Raw genomic sequence first — 15,629 nt, forward strand, 5'->3', positions numbered from 1 at the left:
CTTGGTAAGCAAGCAGCGCTTACCAGAGAAAATAAAGATTCCAGGGTTCTTCAAATCTGAGTGCTCTAGATTCTAGACATAAAATATTACGTCAGCTCTAGATTCAGAAATGGAAGGTTTTCATGTTGAATACAACAGCTCAGTTGGTTAGAGCATGGTGCTGGTAATACCAAAGTCACAGGTTCAATCCCCATATGGGACAGCTGCACATTCTTCCATTGCGGGGGTTGGACTAGATGATCCTCAGGGTCCCTTCCAACTATATGATTTGCTTCCAGAAAAGTGATAGCTCAAACCTAGGACAGGGAAGGTCACACTGTTCACACAAGAAGCTTTTTGGGTTTTGGCAGGAGGTGGGGAGTGAAGAGAGAACATAATAGAGGTTTTTCAAATTACAACCATACAGAGACAGGGAAATATTTACCATCCTCTCAATGTTAGATCATGAGATGACTGGAGGTGAGTTCAAGATGCACAAAAGCAAAGTCTGTCTTAACAGACACAACACATTTAACTTACGGAATTTGCTATTATTCAACTTACTGATGGCTGTTGCATAGCTTTGGGAGACTTTGAAAAAGGCTTTTGAGAAATGGTTCCCTGCTCTGCTTTACTGCAAACAAATCACAGAGACTTGAGGAATTCAACTTTATCCATTATGATTTACAACCCTGAATATGAATGTGATCAGAGTGGTCGGCTGCTGTACAGAAATCCGCCCCCAACCCAATATTGCATATGACTGCATTTCATTAGACAGGTAGCCTGTAGCTGGATTCTTTACTTGCCTTCTCCCTCCAAGCCCAAATTATTACAAGTTTTGTATTTTGATTTTTAAAATGTGGTTGTGTTCTTCTGCATAATTGAAAAGGGAATATAAAGAGTTTAAAAAGAAAGAAGGCTTTAAAATACAATGCAGCACAACTGTTGAGGCCCACATGATCACTAAGTGGAACTTTAATATACAGAGGCAGCATATATCTGAATGCCAGATCTCAGGAACAAAGAAAAGATCATCAGCCTTGTTGCCCTGCTTGTCAGCAACCCAGAGGCACCTGGACGACCGCGGCTGGAAACGGGATGCTGAACTAGAGAGACTTTCATCTAATCCAGGCCATGCTGACAGGGCCAGATTAAAATCCAGAAGCCATACTATATGCATAAACACCTGCAGCCACCCAAACTGTTTGCCAGAAAGCCCCATGCCAGCATGCAACCCAAAACATGCAGGATTTCTCAGGGGCTTGATGAAACGCAGTTCCAGTGTTGATGTCTGTGGCTGGCAAAAAGATGCAGTGATGGGATGGCAAGACACATCTCATGCAAAGCAAGCCATCTTGTGAGTAAGCAGGAAAGAGGAGGGAAGAAACAAGGAGGCTGAACGACACAACTGAGCAGATGTGAAGAGGCACTAACCATAGCAAAATGCAGACACTGTCTCCAGCGGCACTTCTGGCGCTTGAGGTTCCTCCCGCCAAACTTGGGCTTGTCACAGCAAAAATCACAGCGGCCACAATCCATTTTCAGCAGGCAGGCTTCACACTTGCCACACTTACGGTTTCGCCGGCTAGCAGAGGTCTGCTGCAGTGGATGGAAAAACACAGACAATCAGGAAGAGCCAGGCAGATTGCGCTGTAAAGAATGAGCAATGAGTAATCTCTGTGGGTACCCAAAAGACAGTGAGAACCTTCTATGGTGGCAGGTGGAAGACAGTCCTTCCAAGACACTGAAAAACCAGCCAAGTCTATTCTTTAAGCAACTGTTGCCTCCTTTCAAAACCTTTTATCAGCTGATCTTCCACAGGCAGTAACAGGAAGAACACAGCTTGATCCAGGACAACCCCAATATTTGTGTGCTGTTTGTCATCAGGAACAGGGGCTCAACTCCAAATACAGTTTTCATTCTCAACTGTGAAGTATGAAGTTTTAGAATGGCACTTCTTACTGTCAACTGGTCACGGGGTTCTTGAAAACAGACCTCCACACAAGGCTTGTCAGATCTTTCACAGGCACTCAGAGTCTATGCAGATTCAATGTGTCGGACACACTGCTTTTGAACTGCCCAATATGACCTTAAGATGCTGCCAGAGAAATCTGCTAAGCTTTTGGACACAGATGGACAGTCCACTAAGGATTGCAGCAGCCCACTTTACAGGCATTCTAAGGCCAATCCATCCATCCTGCCTTGTGCTTTATGATTCTGGCAGTCAACTTTTTGTGGTTACGTTTAAATGGGACCTTAGGGTTAAGGGTAGATAATAAATAAATAAATAAGCATTTCTCAAGCACCCCTCCTTTTTCCTTTTCCTTCTTTCCCCATAAGAAGAAGAAGAAGAAGAAGAAGAAGAAGAAGAAGAAGAGGAGGAGGGGGAGTTTGGATTTGATATCCTGCTTTATCACTACCCTAAGGAGTCTCAAAGCGGCTCACAATCTCCTTTCCTTCCTCCCCCCACAACAAACACTCTGTGAGGTGAGTGAGGCTGGGAGACTTCAAAGAAGTGTGACTGGCCCAAGGTCACCCAGCAGCTGCAGGTGGAGGAGCGGGGAAGCGAACCCGGTTCACCAGATTACGAATCTACCGCTCTTAACCACTACACCACACTGGCAAGGTCTCAAATCTCAAAAGGCAAATTTGATAATTAACTCCGAAATGTCAAAGATTATGTTAACAAGATTAGATATTTAGGTATACAAACTACAATGAAAAATTTAAACCTATTTGAAGGTAACTACAGTGGTACCTCGGGTTACATACGCTTCAGGTTACAGACTCCGCTAACCCAGAAATAGTACCTCGGATTAAGAACTTTGCTTCAGGATGAGAACAGAAATTGTGCTCCAGCGGTGCAGCGGCAGCAGGAGGCCCCATTAGCTAAAGTGGTGCTTCAGGTTAAGAACAGTTTCAAGTTAAGAACGGACCTCCGGAACGAATTAAGTACTTAACCCGAGGTACCACTGTATATTAAACTATGGAGCCAAATTAGAAATGATCTTGAAATTTGGCATAGGTTAAAACTATGTATTTGGGGGAGAATAGCAGCAATCAAAATGAATATACTCCCAAAGGTCTTATTTCTCTTCCAAATGATCCCTATATTTAATAAAATAGATTGCTTTGACAAGTGGAGAAGGACTCTATCAAATTTTATATGGCAGGGTAAAAGATCTTGTATAAGATTCAAACTCCTTACAGATAAGAGAGAAGGTGGGGGGTTGGCCTCCCTGATTTGAAGATCTACTTTGAGACCTCCTGCCTCTGTTGGATTAAGGAGTGGATTCGTCTTGAGAATAGCAATATATTAGACCTTCAGAGGTGAGAGATAGAGGGGCAGTTGTGTTACAGGGAGCCTCCGAAAATCTTGCGAAGCAGTTCCTCTTCCGGCGAGGAAGAAAGTCCCACCTCTAGTGGAGAAGAGGTGCAAGGACCAGAGGACGCTAGTGCGCACTTGCCATCGCCCATCATGTGCAGTAGTCTGAGGCGCAGGGAGGGGTGGAAAAGGCTGGGGGTGATGAAGCTTTTATGTTGGGGGAGGTACAAAAACAGACCACTCCCGGATTCTGCTAGCGATTGAGCAAGACATGAACTTATTACGCTCTTCACTGTAAATAGTTTGCACCAAAATAAAGCCTGTAAAAGACAGGTCGGAGTCCTGCCTGGTTACTCTCGAGCAACCGAAATAGCACCTGACAGGATTTAATTCACATAAAAAATTACAGGCATGTTTCATTATTAAACAATGATTATAAATTATTTGCAAATATTTTAGCCAGTAGAACGAAAAGAAATTAGGTGAATATATACCGTATTTTTCGCCCTATAGGACGTACTTTTTCCCCTCCAAAAATGAAGGGGAAATCTGTGTGCGTCCTATGGGGCGAGTGCAGGCTTTCGCTGAAGCTTGGCGAGTGAGAGGGGTCGGTGCGCACCAACCCCTCTCGCTCTCCAGGCTTCAGGAAGCTATCAGCAAGCCTGGGGAGCCCGCGGGAGATCCCGCAGGGCTCCCTAGGCTGCTATCTGGGCAAGCAGATAGTAGCCTGCTGCCTGGAACGCGGGGCACGCTGAAGCAGAGCGCCCCGCGCTTCGGGCAGACATCCGCAGCCTAGGGAGCCCTGCGGGAGTTCCTGCAGGGTGGCCAACCCCTCCACACCCAGTTGAGCACACGGCTGATGGTGCGATCCTGGGCAGATGCAGAGGCCACAGTGGCAGCCAATACAGGCGCTGCCGGAAGATCCTCAATTAGGAGGAGCGATGAAGCAGGAGCCGGGTCTTCCACAAACGCTGGAAGAGGGCAACGGCTGAGGGCGTTGGCATGGCCCATCGATTTCCCCGGGCGATGGACGAGCCGGTAGTGGTAGGCAGCCAGGAAAACAGTCCATCGCAGCATGCGCGGCGAGAGGACCAGTGGAGTTGGTTGATCACCGGCGAGGAGGCCCAGGAGCGTCTTGTGGTCGGTGATGAGGTCAAAAGTCCTGCCATGGAAGTATTCATGGAACCTCTTCACTCCAGCCACAAGTGCCAGTGCCTCCTTGTCGAGCTGGCTGTAATTCCGTTCCGTTGGAGATAGCGTCCTGGAAAAGTAGGCGAGCGGTGCTTCTCTTCCTTCTGGAACACGGTGACTAAGGACAGCGCCAATGCCAAAAGGTGAGGCGTCGCAGGCAAGGACCAGCGGCCTGGCTTCACTGTACTGTACCAGCACACTGTCTGATGAAAGGAGAGCCTTGACCGCGTTGAAGGCAGCCGTCTCCCGATGACCCCAGGACCAAGGGGTCTTTGTGCTGAGGAGTCAGTGAAGAGGCTCAGCCACCGTGGCTTTGTGGGGCAGGAACATGTTATGAAAGTTCAGCTGTCCCAGGAACGCCTGCAACTCCGTCTTGTTCTTTGGGATGGGGGCCTGCTGGATAGCGCAGATCTTGGATGTGGTCGGGTGAAGGCTGGAGGCGTCGATAAGATAGCCCAGGAACTCCACCTGTGGAATGGCAATCTGGCACTTCTCCCTCTTTACCTTGAGCCCGGCCTCCTGGAACGTGGTCAGCATGGCGCGGAGGCGCTCGAACAGCTGCTGGTTTGAGTCTGCGGACACCAAGACGTCATCAAAATACGGTACCACACCCGGAAGCCCTTGCAGGAGACGCTCCATAAGGCTTTGGAAGATGCCAGGAGCCACACTCACCCCGAACTGCAAACGGTGGCAATGGAATGCCCCTCGGTGGGTGACGATCATCTGGGCTTCAGCAGTGGCATCATCGACAGGCAGTTGTTGATAGGTTTGGGCAAGGTCCAGCTTAGCAAAGACCTTACCCTCACCCAAGGAATGCAGCAGGTGTTGAACAACAGGAACCGGGTAAGTGTGCTGCTGAAGTGCCTTGTTGATCGTGCACTTGTAGTCAACGCTGATTCTCACGACCCGTCTGGTTTGACAGGCGTGACGATGGGGGTTTCCCACTTGGCGTGGTCAACCGGCTCCAAAACTCCTTGGGCGATCATCTTGTCCAGTTGTTCGTCCACCTTAGCCCTGAGAGCAAAGGGAACCCGGAGTGGCTTTAGCTTGATGGGGGCAATTTGTGGATCAAGGCTAAAGGAGATGGACGTACCTATATATTGCCCCAAAGTGCCGTCAAAAACCTCAGCAAAGTCTTTGACCAGACCCTCAGTCTCTGCGTTAGAGATGCAGTTGATGCCGGTGACTTCCAGGCCGAGGGCATCAAACCAGTCTAGCCCTAGGAGGCATGGCCGCTGACCATATATGGTCAACCATATGTCAGGAGTGCTCTGATGGTGTTTCCTGCTTGGCAGGGGGTTGGACTCGATGGCCCTTGTGGTCTCTTCCAACTCTTATGATTCTATGATTCTATGACCTTCGACCACCACCAGTCTGAGCAGGCCCGAAAAATCCTTGAAGGCGATCCGGAACCGGCCAACGCTTACCACGGGAATGTCGTTTCCCTGGTAGTCTCTCAGGTGTACGCGGTGAGAGTCGAGTTGCCTTTTGGACACTCTGGGTACCAGTCTTTTGATGGTGCTCCAAGACACGATGGACACGGCAGACCCGGTGTCAATCTCCATGTCACATGGAGCTCCTTCAATGAGCACCATGACGTTCAGCTTGCGTCGAATAGGCGAGTCGGTTTGGCCAATCGTGGTTCCAGACGGGCAGCGACAATTGGTGAGAGCGAAACATCTTTCCTTGGCAGACTGGAGTGAAGACTTGGACTTGCGAGTCGGTGAAGGGGGGGGTGTCAGACGGAGCCGATCGGCAGACCTTAGTGATGTGGCCCCTTCTGGAACACGTCCGACAGATGGCGTCTCTGAATCGACACTTGGCACGGGAATGGTTACCTCCACAGCTGGCACATTCCGGTTGGCCCTTGGACTTCTGTTGGAACTTCCTGCACTCCCGCTTTGTCTGGTGCACGTCATCGTCTTCACTGGAGGATGCCTCATCACTGCTGGCCTCTTCGTGATGCACTGGAACTGGCTTCCTAGCAAGACGTGGGCTGCTGGCCTTGCGGATCTCCTGGGTGGAGCGTTCAGCAGCTTCCGAGGCCGCAGCTTCCGAGGCCACAGCCTCCTCAGTGGCTTTCTGCAGCGTGAGGTCTGGCTTAGCGAGGAGACGCCGTTGCAGATGGATGTCCCGGACCCCGCAGACGATTCGATCCATCAGGGCATCGTCTAAGTCTCGGAACTCGCAGTGCATTGCAGCCTGTCTGAGGGCGGTGGTGTAGTTGTTGATTGACTCCCCCTCTGCCTGGTTCCGGTGGTAAAACGCATGGTGGGCAGCAATCTTGGACGGCTTTGGAGTGTAGTGGTTGCGGAGCTTCTCTTGGATCGTGTCCCATGGTGTTGCCTGGACTGCTTCAGGCGCAACCAATGCTCAGGCCGTCTCAAACACCTCAGGCCCACAGAGGCTGAGGAATAGGTCCAACTTTCGTTCCTTTGATACTGCTGTCAGCTCTTTGGCTTGGAGGTAGCAGTCGAACCGAGCGAGGTAGGAGTCCCATGATTCAGAGGCTGGCGCAAACGGTGGTAGAGGCACAAGTGAAGCCATGATTCCGATGCCGGCGTGAAGGGCAATGGATGGAACACAGTGCTCTAGCCAGAACAGTCAGCTCTGAATTGGTTCTGTCCGGTGATTTCGCTCAGTGATTTCGCTCAGTGATTCAGCTCAGTTCAGAGGATGGCCGCATCTGGCTGTGCTCTGATGTCCATCGATCCCACCTTCATCGCCAGTGTTAAGTTCTGGGTTGACATAGCAGACGACACAGCGATTTCTCCAAAGCAGCTCTTTATTTGTAAGCTGGAACAGAACTGAACTGAGGAGCTCAGTCAGCCTGCTTATACAGAGCTCCAGAACAATTGTAACTGTTGCAACTTTCTAAAACTATCCAATCACTGAATGTCACTTTCGATCCTTCAGTTGCATACAAACTATCCAATCACTGAACATCACTTTCGATCCTTCATTTGCATAACTATCTACAGTATCCCCCTGCTGGCCCAGGGTGAGAACTTCAGTACGTAACAAAAGCGTTGCAGTAATTTTGAGGATGAAATTTATCACCAACCTTCGCAGAAATTGCTCATGTGCTAGCCTCCATTCTCAGGATGGGGTTACCGTACTAAAATAATCTTATCCGTGTAACATAAAATGAATGTGCCTCATTTCCTCTGTCATGAGTCAGTGAGGATTTAGCTTCACTTAACAGCATAACACTTAACAGCTCGATGACATAACATCAAGCCACACTTGGATTATTTACTTCTGTGTGCTTGTGTATCTGTGTCGCCCTTGTATCAATTAGGAACTGTTCTCTCACCTTTCCTTTCATATGTATGCTACTGATTACTTCTGCCATTTTAATTTTAGAGAAAGTGTTTAATTTAAAAAGGATCAGTACTATAGAATGGTGGTAGCAATACATTGAAGACAAGTAAATATTTTACAAGGCCCCCGGTGATGACCTTATATCCATTGATGTCATCAAAGCAAACAAAGATTGGTGGATCCCACTTTTAGCAGCATTTTACACGCATATAAACAAAACAGCAAAATTTCCCTCAAGCTGGAGCTCTGCGTTGATTGTATTAATACATAAGAAAGGACCACGTACAGAGCCGAGCAACTTTAGGCCAATCAGCTTGCTAAATGTCATTGGGAAAATTTACTTGGGATACCTGCTAAACAAACTATCAAAATGGATGGAGGACGACAATATCATTGCCGATGAACAGGCGGGCTTTCGCCCTGGAAGATCTACCACAGACCAAATATTAACCTTGAATCACCTGGCAGAAAAGTATGCCGGCAAAGCCCCAAAGGTTCTTCATGTGGCCTTTATTGACCTTAAGCAGGCATTTGATCGAATCTCTAGAAAGCAGCTATGGACAAAACTGGCCGCTACAAAGATTGATCGCCGTCTCCTTCACCTGATTATCAGCCTCCATACAAACACCTTTCTGAGAATCAGGCTAGACAATAAAGGCCTAGTCTCCAACCTGGTTACCACCACTAGAGGGGTAAGACAGGGTTGTCTATTGGCCCCTGCATTGTTTAATTTTTACATTAACTCACTGGTGACTCACATGGCCAATGATGCTTTCCATCCCCCCAAATTAGCAGGCCGATCTCTGAACGTTCTTCTGTTTGCGGATGACGCCGCACTTCTTGCCAGATCCCCTATTGGACTGAGGAGAATGTTGCAAGCTCTACATGAATACTGTGATCAGCATGAGCTCCAACCCAACTATGCTAAGACCAAGATCATGGTCTTCTCTGCCCGACCGAGACTCCATCGATGGTCGATGAACGGGATCCCCCTAGAGCAGGTTAACTGCTTTAAATATCTGGGACAAGTGATACGGTCAAATAGGTCTTTTCTGGCCCATAGAGACTATATAACAACTAACGCATCTAAAGCAGCCATCCAGATTAGATCTCTATATGCTAAGAATCAGGATCAATCAATCAAGATAGCTTTGAGACTCTTTCAAATGAAAGTCCTCCCCCTTCTTTTGGTGGGCATCTCTTTAGGCTCCCGCAGGGATTTTTTGAAACTGGATTCTATCCAAACGTGATTCCTTAGAGCCATCCTTAGGATTCCCCCCTCGGTAGCGGGTGCGGTTATGAGATTAGAGGTCGGCTGGCAAGCTCTACGGTATGTGGCCTTGAAGACGAAGCTCTGGCTATGGCTCAAGCTTTGTTTTAAACCAGTGGGTATTGCCCCCTTGATATTGAGGGACGATTTCCAATCATCGTGGGAAAGGGAGGTCATTAATGAGGTTCAATCCTGCGGATTGTCTCTCCTTTACTTTGAGTCCATGACGTACAATCAAGCTAGAGCTGTGATCTCCCGGAGACTGAGTGACATTGCCAGACAAGAGGACATAGCCCAGGTAAAACCAGGGATGTTCCTAGGGGACCAGATTTATCGGACCATACCAGCCCCCTACCTTGCAGAAATCCACTATGTGGAATACCGTAGACTTCTTACAGCGGCTAGATTAAATGTCCTTGACTCTGCGATATTGTGGGGAAGGTACAGGGGAGTACCATACGCCCAGAGAACCTGCCATTGTGCCATGGGTGTGGTTGAGTCCACCGAACACATTCTCTTGACTTGCCCTTCTTATGCAGAGCTTAGACAAAATTTTATAGACCCACTCTTATGTCAATTCAGCTTCCTACCTGGAGAAAACCAGGTTTTACACTTGCTGAATAACACCACTAGAGCTATACCTTCCTTGGTGGCCAAATTTCTCTTCTTAGCTTTTAAGCGTTGCAAGACTATAATTGACTGAATTGATATGGGGCTATCTGTTTAGCCCATTTTAGTGTTGGCTAAGTTTTAAAATCTTCCTGGATGTTTTTAACTGTGTATTGACAAAATGTACTTTTTTCTGACTGACGGTCGAATAAAAAGGATGATGATGATGATGGTGGTAAATATTTTAGGGAGGGTGGTCCCAGAGCTCTGGCTGCATCCCAGAGCCCTAGTGCCATAGACAGACTTTGGTACTCTTTCGTCCCCCCCCCCATGTCTTTCTCTCTATCTGAGCTGGCTCCCTGCTTGTTACGTTACATGCGGGTGGGGTTCCTCTCTGTGTAAAGTCTTCAAGCTGGCCCTGCATGTGCCTGACAAATCTGCCCCATTGTCAAAATTTATCTTTCCCCCCACCTCCAGTCTCTGTTGTTGTGTGTCCTGGCTGAGGGGGAAAAACAGGACACGGGTGGCCATCGGTCAGGGATGGTCTAGTTGAGATTCCTGCATTGCCCCTCGATGACACTCAGGGATCCCTTCCAACCCTACAATTCTCTGGTGCAGGTTTGTGCAGAGCTTTAGGTACAAGTTGGACGCAAGGGGTGCAAAGGATAGCAGCCCATCTTATGCACCATTGGCTTGGGAATAAGTCCCACTGATCATGATGAGACTCAAAGGCGAGTAGATTGCTGCTGTGCAGTCCGGTTTTTTAAATAAATGTTTTCCTTTTCAGATAATACAGAGCATGGTGAAATCACAATAAATAAAACCTCCTCTTCAGTTGTTTCAAGCACTACTACACGTTCCACATAATATCTGTACTGCATTGTTTAGCGTGGCAGCACCTGCACTTTGGAATTCCCCGCCTATTGCAATAAAGCACATGCCTTACTAGACTCTTTTCGGGCAACTGCTAAAAGCATTCTTCTTTAGGCAAGCATACCTAGATGCTTAGGAAGTTGAAGCAATTTTAATCTTAATGTTTTGTATGTTTTAAAGTAGGATTGTTAATTTTTCTTGATTTTACTGCTTTGGTGTTTTTTTGTTTTTTGTTTTGGTAAACCACTTTGCAGGTTTTTTAAAAATAAGTAATTAAGTAATAAGTTGGATATCAAACATGTGGTTGAAGGAAGTCACATGGGCATTTGGGTATAAGGGGAGGTGGTTGCAGGGTTAGATGTGGGGAATTTGCAGAAATAATATATTCATGTTATGTACAATGATGAAGGTGTATGGCAATTAACATGTAATGTGAATTAATTGAAAATAATAAAATTTAATAATAATAATAATAATAATAATAATAGAAGCGAGTTTCCCAAATAACACGCACTGCAGTCTCATTAAATGCTAATTAGATTTCAAGTTGCTTATTGCTCTCTCTACTTCTTTCCTGGGCACATAGCTGATTTAGCTTTTCAAACTACAGTGGTACCTCGGGTTAAGTACTTAATTCGTTTTGGAGGTCTGTTCTTAACCTGAAACTGTTCTTAACCTGAAGCACCACTTTAGCTAATGGGGTCTCCTGCTGATGCCGTGCCGCCACCACGCAATTTCTGTTCTCATCCTGAAGCAAAGTTCTTAACCCGACGTAATATTTCTGGGTTAGCAGAGTCTGTAACCTGAAGCATATGTAACCCGAGGTACCACTGTATTTTCAGATTGCGACACATCCATGGGGGTGGACAGGGTGGGCTGCTAAAGCCCTCACAATCCCTCCCCTTCCTGATTCAATTTCCAAGGCTTCATCAGCTCCCAACACAGTTAATGTTTTCCATTCCACTTGGGAGTGCAGACTTCTGGGTGGACTCCACTGATTCCCATCACATGATGAGAGAAGGGGGAAGGAAATGTAGGTCTCCATTTGTGATACACACACCACACAACTTTGGGCACCTGTACACTGATTAAGATCTTAGAAGAAAATGTGCTTCAAATCACTTTCTCAAATGGCTGTAGAAATAAATTGTAGCTGAACCACATCCCAGAGACCCCCATGCAGAAAAGCCATATGCTTACCACATTGTTCTTCAGCTGGGCAGTGGGATGCTTGGGGGGACGACCAGGTTTCTTCCTTTCCTTCACTGCTCCTAACTGCTTCTTCTGTTAAGAAGAAACCCACGTGAGTTGGGGTGGTCAAGGAGACCCTTCTAGTCTCAGTTGTTCCCACAAAGAAGTTTACATGTTGGGAAATGCTGCAGTATTCTTTTACCTATGCAAGACTTTCAGGCACCTCATCCCCTGCTGAGGCTCAGCCCCACGTGACATGTCAGAGCTTTCCCAAATGAGTCGGGTTGGTGCTAATCAGGGAGCAGGACCCCAGGTAGAAAAGACAGTGTGCAACACCATGATTTCAACTCACTTTAGTATTTGCACCAAGTATGATACAGTGTGTATCCCTTGCAATACAGAAAGGAGTATTCTCCAGGAGCAAAAGCACACTATCTATAAACTTTGGACCAGGAGTTGGCAAGGTTTTTGTGGCTTGGGCCAGTTCACAGCCCCGCAAACGCCATGGTGGACCAGAGTGTGCGTGCATGCGTGCGTGCGCAAACGTTATTTCAGGCGTGTGCAGCTTCGCTTCCCATTGGCTGCAGGAACTTCCAGCGTTGTGGAAGGTAGTCCCCGCTCTGCTCCACGCCCGTTTAGTGCGGCACACGGAAGCCGACCGAGTGGGCAGCGGGGGTCCTCGAGCGGGCGGCTGGGTCCATGGGCCAGTTAAATTACCCCCATGGGCTGCTTGTGGCCCATGGGCCTTAGGTTGCCGAACCCTGCTTTGGACCAACTGAGTCTTGATACAGTTACTCACACAGACTAAGCCTTATTTCCAGTTAAATCATCAAGTGCTGACTGATTTAGGGGAATACAGTGGTACCTTGGGTCCCAAAATTAATCCGTTCCAGAAGCCCATTCTAAAACCAAAGCGTTCTAAAACCAAGGCGTGCTTTCCCGAAGAAAATAATGTAAAATGGATTAATCCCAGGCTTTTAAAAACAACCCCTAAAACAGCAATTTAACATTAATTTTACTTTCTAACAAGACCATTGATCCATAAAATGAAAGCAAATAAGACAGTATTGTAGATGATAAAAATTAAAATTAATTTTTTTCCCTAACCTGCACTGATGATAGTCATTGTTTGGAGGGGACAGAGCTTTTATCCATTTCCACAGTCACACAATCAATCAGTAGCTGAACTGGGTTCCACAGAGTCACAAAAACAAAGTCACAAGCCATAGCCACGAAAAAGTCACACAAACAAAAATGGGAAAAAAGCTCCAAATATCAACTTTGTGTTGCATGGGACACAGCAGCTGACAGACTCAGCAGGAAGCCTCCAATCAGCAGCAGGAGGACTCAATTTAGAAATGGAACAGACTCAACAGGTAGCGGAACATGTTTTAATTCCGAGGCAAAGTTCACAAACCGAAACACCTACTTCCTGGTTTGCAATTTACTATTTCCAAGTTGTTTATAAACTAAGCTGTTATAAAACCAAGGTACCACTGTGTGGGAAATTCCGTGACATTTTGACGTGAATTTCAAAAAGGGCAGATAAGACTGCTCAGAGGGGCCACCCAGCTTCGTGGACCAGGAGGCCAATGACAGTTTCACCCAGGAAGGACCATGCTCAGCAGGGGCTGCTGGGCACCTTATTAGAGAATGAGTTATAGCTGTAGCCTTTATGAGCCAGCTACATATGCCTTTTCAAGAATGTGTCTTTGAAAAGAGAACCCAAGAAAATTGGGGCAATACAGCAAGTGGACCACAAATTAAAGGTCCACAGTGCAAACCAACCTATGATCCTTTCCTTCTCTGTCCTCTTAAGGAAGGCATTTTTCCATTCTTTTTAAATAAAGGCTTCTATAACTCCACTCACAAAATATTGTTCTGAATCTGTGGCAGCCCTCTGCTTGCTTTCAGATGCAATGATCAAGAACTGGGACATTTCACTTCCACTGGCATTTTCTGCATGAGCTATTTTATCTCCTAAATCTCCTTAAGAGATTTTCTAGAATAAAACAAGCAGAAAACAAACAAAAGTCTTCAAGTGGGTAGGGAGGATCCTAGCAAATCACTGGTGCTGCTTTACGCAGATGACGCAGCAATCCTCTCAAGAACACTGATGAGGCCTTAAAAGGGCCATGAAAACACTGGCAACATATTGCAAGGAGAGCCAATTGGAACTCAATTACCAGAAAACCAAAATTATGGTTTTTGCCAAGAGGCCCAAACCACATGCATGGTACATCAATGGTCACAAGATTGAGAAGGTCACTTGCTTCAAAAGCCCATGGCGACTACTTTGCAGGGAATGCCCAGAGAAGCGCAAATGCTATATCCTCAAGTACCTCAGGACCAAAGGTGGACACTATATACCTGCAGCCCTCAAACTGTTTGAGGCTAAATCGATTGCACAGCTGTTATACAGTGCCTAATTAGGTCCCTCTGCCAACTACGCACCACTATAATTGATACAATCCAAATTCTTAAGATCTGCTCTACAAGCGCCTAAACACGTCTCCAATGCTACCATATGTCTTGAAACTGGATCCATGAGAATCGAGGCCAGAGTGTGGCTCGCCACTTTTAATTACTGGTTGAGACTATCTTTCTTCCTGAGCGGCCTTGCTCCCCTGACTATTAAGGATGATTTCCTTTTTTCTTTTCTTTTTTAATGATATTTATTAGAGGTTTAATAGTTACAGAAAAAAGAAGAAAGAAACAATTAAAAATTAAACAAAACAAAACAATACCTTACAATACATCAGAAATAAAAAGAAAAACAAAAAACAATAAAGCAAAACAAGAAAAACAAAAACATTTAAAAACACATCCAATATTTCCATATCTTTACCTTTCAATTACTTGTTTCATCGACCTCCTCACACCTCCCTTTTTTGTATTCTAGTTCAATTAGCTATTTCAGCAAATCCTTTCCAACTTCCTCAATTTTTGTTCTATAATTTATCTTAACACAATCTAACCTTAAATTTTCCACTTTGGCCCATTAACAATCTGTTTTTGCTTAATTCTTTATAACATTTCTGCTAAAGCCACATAACTTCATTCCAGCATCCTTCTAACATATTAAGGATGATTTCCAATCAACATGGAAACAAGCAGTGAAAAATATAACTACTCTAGGCTTCAACCCACAGATTTTACTTGACATAGGGCATGAACAAGCTAAAAAAACAAACAAACATTAAACAGCATGTGGAAGACACAGAATGTCAAGCAGACCTAGCCAGGTCCCCAAAATTTCTAATCAGTGAAACCAGTAGATACCTCACCTCCCAAATGCCATATATAACCAACCTTGAAATCCCAAACAGTGTGGGGCCTTCACTCTGGCCTGTTGTCAGGCCCTCCCCTCAGCCATTCAAGAAGGCCGTAATAGGAAGCCACCATACGAGGAGAGGAAATGCCCCTGTGGCTCTGGGCAGCAGGAAACAACGGGAAATGCCTTTTCCCATTGCCAGTACTATATAGACATACGAGCCAGGTTTATCCTGCCTATCCTGCACAAATTCCCAGGACATACAGAACAACTCAACATCTCCCTACTACTCCAGGATGAAAACCCAGATGTTACATACTCAGTTGCTAGGTTTTGCACTGCCATGATGGATATTCGCTGAAGGATGGTTTGTGCTACAAACCAGTCTTAAACTGAAGGCCCATATTGCAAGACCGCTATTCCCCTAAGCTCCACCCCTTATAGTTGTTTTAACTGTATGTCTTTTAGTCCTTATCTGTTTTAATTATCAGTTCTTATTCCTCAATTATCTAGCCTGTACTCTATTCACATGTTTTATCCTATGCTTGTTTCCTTGTTCTTATTTGATTTAACAATCACCTGTTTAAATC

At 46.1% G+C, this 15,629-nt stretch overlaps 1 protein-coding gene across 17 annotated transcripts in view; it reads right to left on the reverse strand.

Annotated features, from left to right (window-relative positions):
* Positions 1–15,629, reverse strand: part of LOC308466635 (methyl-CpG-binding domain protein 1-like) — a 179,418-nt gene that overhangs the window by 118,470 nt on the left and 45,319 nt on the right. For all 17 annotated transcript variants that reach the window (XR_013980920.1, XR_013980921.1, XM_080987532.1 and 14 more), the window contains 2 exons: positions 11,775–11,858; positions 1,417–1,581 (listed from right to left, as the gene is read on the reverse strand). Coding sequence is in view for 15 of the 17 variants with exons in the window: in XM_080987532.1 (XP_080843658.1) it covers positions 1,417–1,581; positions 11,775–11,858 (249 nt within the window). In the remaining 2 variants the exon portion in view is untranslated. The remainder of the gene's footprint in view (positions 1–1,416; positions 1,582–11,774; positions 11,859–15,629) is intronic.

The sequence above is a fragment of the Podarcis pityusensis genome (assembly GCF_964106645.2).
Source record: "Podarcis pityusensis genome assembly, chromosome: 17".
NCBI classification, from domain to species: Eukaryota; Metazoa; Chordata; class Lepidosauria; order Squamata; family Lacertidae; genus Podarcis; species Podarcis pityusensis.